The 11,154-nt window shown below is 44.8% G+C and overlaps 1 protein-coding gene across 1 annotated transcript; it reads right to left on the reverse strand.

Annotated features, from left to right (window-relative positions):
- Positions 1 to 250: 250 nt before the first annotated feature.
- On the reverse strand, positions 251 to 11,089 carry LOC106564573 (outer dynein arm-docking complex subunit 3). The gene is made up of 14 exons (XM_082958762.1): positions 10,810 to 11,089; positions 10,169 to 10,290; positions 9,889 to 9,966; positions 9,576 to 9,755; positions 9,275 to 9,310; positions 8,922 to 9,023; positions 8,484 to 8,609; positions 7,697 to 7,819; positions 6,784 to 6,930; positions 6,239 to 6,399; positions 5,822 to 5,978; positions 5,515 to 5,664; positions 3,973 to 4,057; positions 251 to 3,884 (listed from the first exon to the last, which is right to left on the reverse strand). The coding sequence occupies exons 1-14, from the start codon at positions 10,886 to 10,888 to the stop codon at positions 3,754 to 3,756; spliced, it is 1,677 nt and encodes a 558-aa protein (XP_082814888.1). The 5' UTR covers positions 10,889 to 11,089; the 3' UTR covers positions 251 to 3,753.
- Positions 11,090 to 11,154: the final 65 nt, after the last annotated feature.

The raw sequence follows: 11,154 nt of genomic DNA on the forward strand, positions 1-11,154 counted from the left end.
TACTATTCACAATACCTTAGGTATATATATATATAGTGGATGTGTCAATATACTTGGTAGTTTCATTCAAATACACTATATTGTCAGGGTAAACACTTACTCAATTATTTTCAGTTTCAGTGCGTACAGTACACTAATTAAAGTTGGTGTTTGGTTTCATATTGTAAAGACATACAGTACATAATGGTGTGATTGATGTGATTGATGTGTAAAGACAGTGGGTCCAAAATGTTAATGAAGCCAGATAATATTATTTCAATGTTTTATATATTTAACCAGGCAAGTCAGTTAAGAACAAATTCTTATTTACAATGACGGCATACCCCGCCAAAACTCAGAGGACGCTGGGCCAATTGTGCGCCGCCCTATGGGACTCCCAATCATGGCCAGATGTGATGCAGCCTGGATTTGAACGAGTGCCTTAGACCGCTGCGCCACTCCGGAGACCCAAGTGTGAGTAATAGTGAAAGAAATGTTTTCGTGGGTAGGCTACCATGTTTGGCATGACAATGACCATATGATTTGGCAAGACAGTACAAACAGATCTGAGAACAGCCCAGCTTTTCTTGCTAAAACAGAGGAAGTAAATACAAGCAGTACAAAAGAGAGAGAATATCTGTTGTGCCAACAAGAAGATGCCATATAACATTTCTGTTGTAACAACATGGCCTGTTATAAATGGAATTTCTTTTACCAGCTTTACGGAGAAATAGGGAAAGGAAGCATAGCATGACTAATTCAACAGTTTTTTCTATTGTATATTCTACTAAATCAGGGATCATCAACTAGATTCAGCCGCAGGACAATTTTTTCTTGAGTGGATGGTCAGGGGATCGGAACATAATTAGAAATAAATTGAGGACCCGCGTGCCGGCAGTTGGAAAACCCTGTACAAAATTAGAGCAGGAGTGCCTCATTCAGTCTTCCCCGAGGTCAAGAGGGCCTCATTTTAGATTGATTATGTTTCCTCGCTGTCAAAATTAGCAAAAATCTCTATCCATTGCTTTTGGAATTTTCCCATGCTCCCTGAATGTCTAGCTTTCGTTCCGATGACGGTTATGAATCTGGGCAGAGTGAAGAGACTGTAGATGCAGTAGCGGTTCTAGACCATTTCAACTGGGGGGGCCAAGCTGGGGCCAGTTGTACTGTTAGAGGGGCCAGTTACATTAGACGTTATTGTTGTCATATTATTTTCTTCACTGCATTGCAGGCATTAGCAGGCAAAATACCATGTTCATAATCATCATCGTTGCCACTGTCTAATAACGGATGTAAAAAAAAGAATGATAGCAAAAATTTGTTATGTAAAAAAACATTTAGGGGGACCACAAGGGGGTCCAAAATTGTTGTCACAGGGGCACTGGCCCCCCCAGAATCGCTAGACTGTAGATGTAGGGCCATTATAATTTCCAAGGCTCGACCTTAAGGTTTGTCCACTTGCCTGGGGCAAGTAAAAAAATGTTTTTTTTAATTATTATTATTTTTTAAATCGGACAATCAGAATATATAGATTTCAGAAAAAAATAATCACAATATCAAACAATTACTCCGATCAGAATTGGATCAGACAGCAGGGTAGTAAATTGCCTATATTCCTATTTGCTATAGCCTATTTCAATAAATGTTATATTTACAAAAAGCAAGAGGACAAAGTAGACAGAGCTAAGAGTCTCACCAAAGCAGCGCAAAATATCCGGTCAGAATCGTAATTTTTTTTCTCTCTTTCTTGAATATCAGATGATCTGGGCCAATAGTCAAAGTCTATTTTAATAGCGGACACTCCGGTGTCTTACTGTTATAGAATCCCAAATGTTCTATTTCCTCTCCGTTTTATATGAATATGACTTGGCCTAGTACACCATTCTTTCAGCTAAATGCATGCTAGGTTTCTCCTGCCGCGCAATTTTATGATCAAACATTGAATTAATCTAACGGAGTTCTAGGCTATCTCAGAAAGTTTTAAGTTGTTTTTGAATAACCCAAACACGTGGGAGGACTAAGGTAATAATGAGAGAGATATAAGACACAATAGAAAGATATAAAAAATCGAATGAGAATTTTGAACAAACCATGACAGTTGACCAACGCATTATAAGACAGAAATGATGCATGCATTCTAGGAATGCAAACTGAACGACCAAAAGCCTAATCCTACTAACCGAAATATCATAAAAGCATTGACAAATTAAAGTTATGTGTGTTTAAGTCCTAAAGTTGCAGCTTTCAAAGGGGGAAAATTATGAAAATCGGAGTCTATGCTATTCTCATTGCCAGATTTATTTTGAATTACATATATTTTAGGCCACAAGAACTGAAATTGAGCAATACCAAGATGGACAAATATAATGAGTAGTCAAAAGAAAACTTAGGCTTCAGCTGAGGAAAGCTGATGAAAGAAATGATGCTTAGTTGGCCTAGACCTATTTCCATGTTATTCTAGCAATGTGAAACCTACCTACAACACATACTGGCATATAGTAAGTAGCCTAGATGTGAATCAGTGTATAGTTATCCAGTTGTGAGGAGAGCAGAGTTGTTCTGCAGTCCATGATGATTTACAACCCATCACAAGACGCACAGCCAGCCATCGTAGACTGTGTCACTGCTCCATCTGCACACTTCCGCACATACAGGGTCATACAGCAGTAATCATACAGCAGTAATCATACAGCAGTAATCATACAGGAGTAATCATACAGGAGTAATCATACAGCAGTAATCACACAGCAGTAATCATACAGGAGTAATCATACAGGAGTAATCATACAGCAGTAATCATACAGCAGTAATCATACAGCAGTAATCATACAGGAGTAATCATACAGGAGTAATCATACAGCAGTAATCATACAGCAGTAATCATACAGCAGTAATCATACAGGAGTAATCAAGGCCTAGTGCACCAATTTAATCACCAATTGTGATTTATCAGGGGGTGCTGCTGCACCCTCAGCACCCCTAATTCCCACAGATATGTGTACTTCACTCATTTTCAGTCAGCCTTTTGGCCTGTGTTACATACCTTTTTGGGGGGGACAAGTGACTTCAGTAAACAAGTAAAAAATCTGTCCTACTTGTCCGACGGACAAGTGGCTAAAAAGGTTAATGTCAAGCCCTGATTTCTACAGTTTCAATTTTTAAGTCATTTCAATGCCGATTAAAAAATATATATATTATACAAAAAAACGTCCCACGGGCCGTATGTTTGACAACCCTGCATTAGAGCAATCCTACCTATCCAAAGATTGAGTAATTCTTCAAATCAAGCATTTTATTGATTTTCATTCCTATTTTAATTACAATTTTATAATCTACAAATCAGTGGTGCAAGTGGGAAATCAATTATTTTGTGTTGAACTGCTTGTGATAAAAAGTAGCTAATGCGGTGACTGCAAGGTACTATATGATCTGCCACCACAACACAACGTTCCCATAGCTACAGTACTACTTACGGCTACTTTCATCCCAAATATAAATTTACTGTGCATTCCATTAGTTAATAAGGAATACAATTATTTAGCTAACTGAATAATTATATGAGAGGAGTAAGATTTCCCTAAAGTCTGCGATGCCATCTCAAGCAAAGGTATTTTCACTCAATCCAGGGCACAAATATGACCTATGACCTCACACTAAACACAAACTCATGGCTGCTCTCGTCATAGAAATATAATTACTAGAGCTGACATCCCCATTCTAGCAATTATATTTCTATGGCTCTTGTGACCTCTAGCCAGCCTAACTGATCTAGGATCAGAGCTTGCCCTTTTTCTTCTTGGTCCTGGTCTTCCTCTTAGTCTTGGAGTCGATGATGAGCTGAGACTGGTGCTTCAGTATCGCCCTGGTGATAATGTCACCCTCATCGTCCCCGCTCTCCTCCTCTTCTGAAAGAGAGGGAAAAGAGAGAGGAATTGCGAGATAGAGTGCGTTTGTGTGTGTGTGTATGCAATTATGCATCTGATCCCATCTCACCATCATATGGGTCCTGTCTCTGAGCCTCAGGCAGCTTGATGCGGGTGTTGCAATGGGGCAGCTTCCCCTCGATGCTGGCATGGAACTGACACAGACACAGAGAGACAGTTGTTCTCATCAAAATAAGATGTCAAAGGGAACATTTTAGTCAAGGAGATCTGTTTATTCAACCATAGGAGTTGGCTATAAAGCACAAAGATCTGAGACCAGGGCTTATGCCTTCAAAATGCAAAGGCATACAACTTGAGACCAGTCAAAGCCAACGTCATTAGAGAATCCCAGACAGACATTGCTACATCACAAGCGCTAACGGTGTACCACTACCCGTACCCTCCGACTCCTGATCTACCCGTACCCTCCGACTCCTGATCTACCCGTACCCTCCGACTCCTGATCTACCCGTACCCTCCGACTCCTGATCTACCCGTACCCTCCGACTCCTGATCTACCCGTACCCTCCGACTCCTGATCTACCCGTACCCTCCGACTCCTGATCTACCCGTACCCTCCGACTCCTGATCTACCCGTACACTCCGACTCCTGATCTACCCGTACACTCCGACTCCTGATCTACCCGTACACTCCGACTCCTGATCTACCCGTACCCTCCGACTCCTGATCTACCCGTACCCTCCGACTCCTGATCTACCCGTACCCTCCGACTCCTGATCTACCCGTACCCTCCGACTCCTGATCAACCCGTACCCTCCGACTCCTGATCAACCCGTACCCTCCGACTCCTGATCTACCCGTACCCTCCGACTCCTGATCAACCCGTACCCTCCGACCCCTGATCTAACCGTACCCTCCGACCCCTGATCTACCCGTACCCTCCGACCCCTGATCTACCCGTACCCTCCGACCCCTGAACAACCCGTACCCTCCGACCCCTGAACAACCCGTACCCTCCGACTCCTGAACAACCCGTACCCTCCGACTCCTGAACAACCCGTACCCTCTGACTCCTGAACACAGTGTTCTCAAACACACACCAGGGGGTGACTTCAAGGTGGCCGGCTGGCTGTGACTCATTAATAATCAAGATCAAACACCTAATGGCAATATTTCCATCCAGGAACAGATAAGCTATTCAAGCACCAGTGCACAGATTAAAGAACATGGTCTGTATGTAGCATCTAGTCTGGCTGGCGTGGCTGGTAAAAACCTTGGGAGTACAGTAGCGAATGGATGGAAAATAAGCAGATGGTTTCAGGTCATAAAGCTTTACCCTGGCAGGACCTATTTGAGTAGATGCTCCATGTACTGTCTGAAACACCTGTCTGTCTCTACAATACCCAATTCACTGTTGGGAGCAGCAGCCACCGAAAAATAATGAGTGTACACATGTGTACTGTCAAATTGGCCTAGTCTAAGGGGCTTATTCCCATTCATTCAATCTATGGAAACAACAGTCAATGTTTAATGAATAAGGAAGAGTCCTATCTCTGATCCTCTCCTCCATCTCCTTCTTGATGGCAGCCATGTCCTTCCCCTCTCCCTCTCCCTCCCCTTACCCCCACCTCTCCTCCTCCCCCTCCTCACCTCCTCTTCCTCCATCTCCTTCATGACGGCGGCCAGGTCCTTCCCCTGGAGCTCCTCCTGCAGTAACAGCAGCTTCTGCTCTGACTGGGACAGCAGCTCCACCACATACTCCTCTGAGCCGGGGGGCAGCTGGGGCTCCGGGCCCTCACCCTGGAGGAGGGGAGAAGGTGTTTGAGGACACAATTGACAATGTTTCTGAGCACCGTCACATTTTTATTTACAAGGTTTCCCAATGCAACTTGATCTAAATAATCTGACAGGTCTCAGGTCAATGTACATTATATTGTTAATGGGGTCTTCTCTGTACCAGCTTGATGTGCTGTAGTTTGTCAGATAGGTGTTCCACCCCGGCCCGGACCGTGTTCAGGGTACGGCTCAGCCAGTCCAGACGCTCCTTGGCGGCGTCACGCCTCCCCTGCTCCGCCTGCAGGTGGCGCTTACAGTCCTCCAGCATCTGCTGACCACTGTAGAAGACAGGACAGTAAGAAATATCCATCAGAATGACTTTACAGAAACACTCAACTCAACACTAGGAGAGGAACCTTTCAGACCAACTTCTGTACCACAACAAGTTGCTTGATTGGTCTTCTCCCACAAATTATAATCCTCAAGGATCTGTTCTGAGGGTCACTGTTTTATTAAATAATACCTTCCGTTGAAGGTGTCAGCATCCGCTTACAACTTCTCTGGTCTGCTATGTAATCCCTAACCCCTGCCCACTGACCTGGAGAGCTTGGTCTCCCCGGAGTACTTGATGTCCTGGAAGTGTTCCTGCAGACGGTCCCTGTCCTCCTTCAGCTGTAGCAGGGTTCTCTGGTTCTCCTTCTTCAGATCCTCCAGGTGCTGCTGGGTGTCTCCCTGAGAGATGAACCTCTCCACCACCTCCTGCATAGGGACACGGAGATGGATGAACACACACACACACACACACACACACACACACACACACACACACACACACACACACACACACACACACACACACACACACACACACACACACACACACACACACACACACACACACACACACACACACACACACACACACACACACACACACACACACACACACACACAGATATAGATTAATACACACACACAAACGCATAAATAGCTGAAAAACACACAACACTTGCATACACAAACATGGATACAGTAGGTGCATAAACAAACTAACACACATGTACCACGCACACACTTGCATACAAAGACACACAAACCGCACACAAAACGAAAGAATCATATAAAATGACCTCTTCTCCGTACCCGTGTGTCAGTGACCCCCGTGGCCTCCTTGATGCGTCTGAAGGCCTCCTCGAAGGTGGAGATGGCCCTCTCCTCCTCCCCCAGCCCGGTGGCACTGCGCTGGGCGTCGCTACTCAGCTCGTCAGGCTGCATGGCTGTCCGCTGGGCCTGGAGGGAAGAGGGAAGACATCAGGACATTTACTCTGTAGACTAAGTGATATGTAAGAAGTGTAGATATATAGCTAAATAGAATGGACACAGTACCTCATGATATATCTCTTGATATGGGTACACCCAGTGCCGTCTCTAGGCATAAGCGACATAAGCGGACTCTTAGGGCCCTGCGAACCCCCCCCCCCCCACAAAAACAACATTTATTTAGATTTGTTTTAGGAAGTCAGTCGGGGTCTTAAGTTACTGTTAGTTAGAATAGTAGAATACACAAGGTGCAATTTTGAAATGTGTTTGTGCATAAGCTGTTTTTCTCTTGTTATGTCAGTCACTGACAGTCACTCAATTAGCCATGTCAGCTAACATGTTAAAGATTGCTAGGTAAGTTGCTATCTAAACCTTGTAGTATTCCTGGCCGAATTACTGACCGGTCACGCAAGGCACCTGCCCAGGGGCCAAAATTAGTAGAATCACATATGTTTAAAACTGCTAAATGTTCTCTCTGCCCCATGGAAAAACATGTAGAATTGCAGGTCAGTAACTTCACAATTTTCCAAGAGGGTGGCCACTGAAATGTTTTGCCCGCTAGGTGGGGGAAGCCCCCAACCAAATCTCGAATAGGGCCCCCAAAATGCTAGAAACGGCCCTGGGTACACCCAATACGGCAGCCGGTCCAGCCATCATGGAACGTTGACTTGAATAGGAATATCCATTCTTGTCATTGTTATTCTATGGATGTAAGTGTAAAGTGGTGGGGACCAACCCTTCTCTCCACTCTCTCAGCCTGGGTCTTACGGTCCTCTGCCTCTTTCTTGTAACGGGTGAGGATACACTCTCTGTCCTTCCTCTCCCTATACATCTGTTCTTCTTGACGCTGCAGCTCTGCCTGAGAGAGAGAGAGAGAGAGAGAGAGAGAGAGAGAGAGAGAGAGTCAAATAACTACTGTTTATTGTACAAATAGCAAAGAAAAGCATTAACTCACAACAAATAGCTGTAAATGCAGACAGCTGGACTTTACATGATGGACACATCAATGACCGTAAGGTGATGCATGAGGGGGAGAGGTACGGGACAGTCCTCAGTTACAATAATAATACCCATGCTGGTCACCTTGGCAGTGTCTTTGGAGAGCAGTGTGTATGTGTGCTGGTCACCTTGGCAGTGTCTTTGGAGAGCAGTGTGTATGTGTGCTGGTCACCTTGGCAGTGTCTTTGGAGAGCAGTGTGTATGTGTGCTGGTCACCTTGGCAGTGTCTTTGGAGAGGAGTGTGTATGTGTGCTGGTCACCTTGGCAGTGTCTTTGGAGAGCAGTGTGTATGTGTGCTGGTCACCTTGGCAGTGTCTTTGGAGAGCAGTGTGTATGTGTGCTGGTCACCTTGGCAGTGTCTTTGGAGAGGAGTGTGTATGTGTGCTGGTCACCTTGGCAGTGTCTTTGGAGAGCAGTGTGTATGTGTGCTGGTCACCTTGGCAGTGTCTTTGGAGAGCAGTGTGTATGTGTGCTGGTCACCTTGGCAGTGTCTTTGGAGAGCAGTGTGTATGTGTGCTGGTCACCTTGGCAGTGTCTTTGGAGAGCAGTGCGTCACTGTTCATGACCTGCAGGTCCTTCAGCTCCTGTCTCTGTCTCAGGATCTCAGCCTCTAGTTTATCCAGCTGGGACTGGAAGGTCAGGCTCTCCTCCTAATTATAATATATCCCAATTAGCACACGCCTTTATCCAAAGCTACTTACGTCAGTGAGTGTATACGTTTCCGTATGGGTAGCACCTGCGGAAATCAAACCCACGACTTAGCCACTGAGCCACACAGGACAAAGAGCGAGGTAGGGTACTTTATCATCTATTAGGAAATTAGAGTAGGTCATGGAAAAGGATTCAACTACCCAAAGAGCACATTGGAGAGGGTGTGTAGGCATGGCTTGGTTGCATAAAGTTAAATGTGGGGCGAGTTGGCGAAACAGCATAAAGAGATCTGGGACCAGGCTAGGACTAACCTGTAGGTGGGCCTTTAGTTTCAGATAGCCCCTCATGATGTGTTCAGCCTCCTGGCACTTCAGCTGAGCTTTCTCCAGACGATTCTCCAGCACCCGCAAGCTCTGGAAAACCCCACACACACACACACACACACACACACACACACACACACACACACACACACACACACACACACACACACACACACACACACACACACACACACACACACACACACACACACACACACACACACTTATAGATGGTTGATTGATCCTGAGCTGGGCATGCTAAGTGTTTGAAAAGTTTCTTATTGTGGATAAGACTGGCTAGAATCAGAGGGGTGAGGCAGCGTGGAAGGAAAGAGTGTAACCTTTTGGGGATGCTCCTCAGCCGCCTGTCCTTCACTCTGTGGACCAAGGGCAACACATCAGTCACCTCCACTATATTCATACCACTATATTCATATTTTGTGTGTGTGTGTGTGTGTGTGTGTGTGTGTGTGTGTGTGTGTGTGTGTGTGTGTGTGTGTGTGTGTGTGTGTGTGTGTGTGTGTGTGTGTCAGTCAGTCAGTCTGTCAGTTAATCAATCAGTCAGTCGGTCCTGCACTACATAGAGAATAGGGTTCCATTCCAGTCGCACCCTCTGCTGCACTGTTTGTCTCTATATAGTACCTTGGCCTCCTCGTTGCGTCTCTCCGTGTCTCTCTCTGGTCCCCTGTTCTCTAGCTTCATACTCTGGTACAGTGTCTGTAGGTCCTCCAGGCGACGGCGGTACGTCTGGGTGGTGTGCTTTAGAGCATTCAGCTTCTTCATCTTGTCACACACCTTCTGGTCCAGCACCTTGAGAGCAGCCTGCTCACCAGGATGCAAAGTAGATCATCTTGATTATCCCCAATGGGCAATTTGCTTTACAGATGACAGTCAATAATACATAAAAATGCACATACATCAAACAAACATAGCTATGTGTTTGCGATGTCCCCACCTTCCCTGACATGTTTCTGAAGGCAGCTTTCTCCATGCCTCTGCTTTGGAAGGCCTCCTTTATCACCTGCTCGTCCCCCTGGAAGAGAGAAAGAAAACGGTCTGTAACAGGGAAGGACTATCTCAACTTGTCCAATAATAAATGCTCCTTTTCATTTTCAGTTCCAAAATGTTTTGTTACGATGTGCACTAATGAATATGACCCTGCACTCCAAAGTTCTAACAGGGAAAAACAACCTGGGAAGTACAAGCTGAGCATTGAAATAACCAGTTTTACTTACAGCAAGAGCATTTGCCAACTTCTTGTGTAGTCTCTTGTTCTCTTGCCTCAGCTGAAGGATAGAATTCCTGTTTTTCTTGATGCTTGACTGAGACATTTCATAGTATGCACTTCTGTCGCCCTCTGTTGGACAAATACACAATTTCGTTATTTCAGCATCTTTTGACTGACTTTTGGCCTTCTCTTCGTCTAATTCAAAGAAACAGGGAACTAGCAATTACATAACAAGTTGAATGCCATTTATATTGTTGTGTCCCAAACCGTTCCCCATTACTCTGGGAATGTTAATGGCTAGGAAGGTAGCAATAATTTTACTATTTCTAGTTAAGCCCATTTTGCTGGCAACATAGCCTACAAATCACCTGACCTTGCAAAATGATTGCAACAAAGTAGCTAGTAGTTAACGTTCTATCTTTCATCATAGCTTCATGTGGCCATACATTTCCCAGCGAGAGTAAATTAACCTGTAAGTAACCTCACAGATGGAGGTAGCTAATAATCTTTAGTAAAATGTTAGCAAGATAGCGCTAATGCAAAGTCTGAATTTGCTATCAACATTGTGTTTACACACACAACTAGGCCTAGCTATCTAACTAGCATAAATGACCGGTCCTAGCTAACCGGCTGCAAGTCTTAACCTACCAAGAAGTTGAATTTTCCTCTGCAGTTCTGTTATTTGGTCATGAAGGGGCGGCTTAATGGCCTCGGCGCTGAACGGCATTTTCAGCGTGCACTAATCACAAACTAATAGTTGACTTTAGAAGTAGCTAGCCAGCATTAGATGCAAACTGACGCACTTTTAGGTAGTTTTGTCCTTCAATGAGCGGATTTCGCGTGAAAACACCGTCGTTCAGAGAGCCTATCGTTGCCTAGCAACATGTACACTGACTTTCCTGTCAGGTCGAAGCTCGACACCGAACACAAATTTAGAGCAAACCGAGCAACAAAGCAGCACTGACTTGACTTCAGCTCACTTTAATTATGTAT

The sequence above is a fragment of the Salmo salar genome, chromosome 12 (genome assembly GCF_965601325.2).
Source record: "Salmo salar chromosome 12, fSalSal1, whole genome shotgun sequence".
Taxonomy (NCBI): Eukaryota; Metazoa; Chordata; class Actinopteri; order Salmoniformes; family Salmonidae; genus Salmo; species Salmo salar.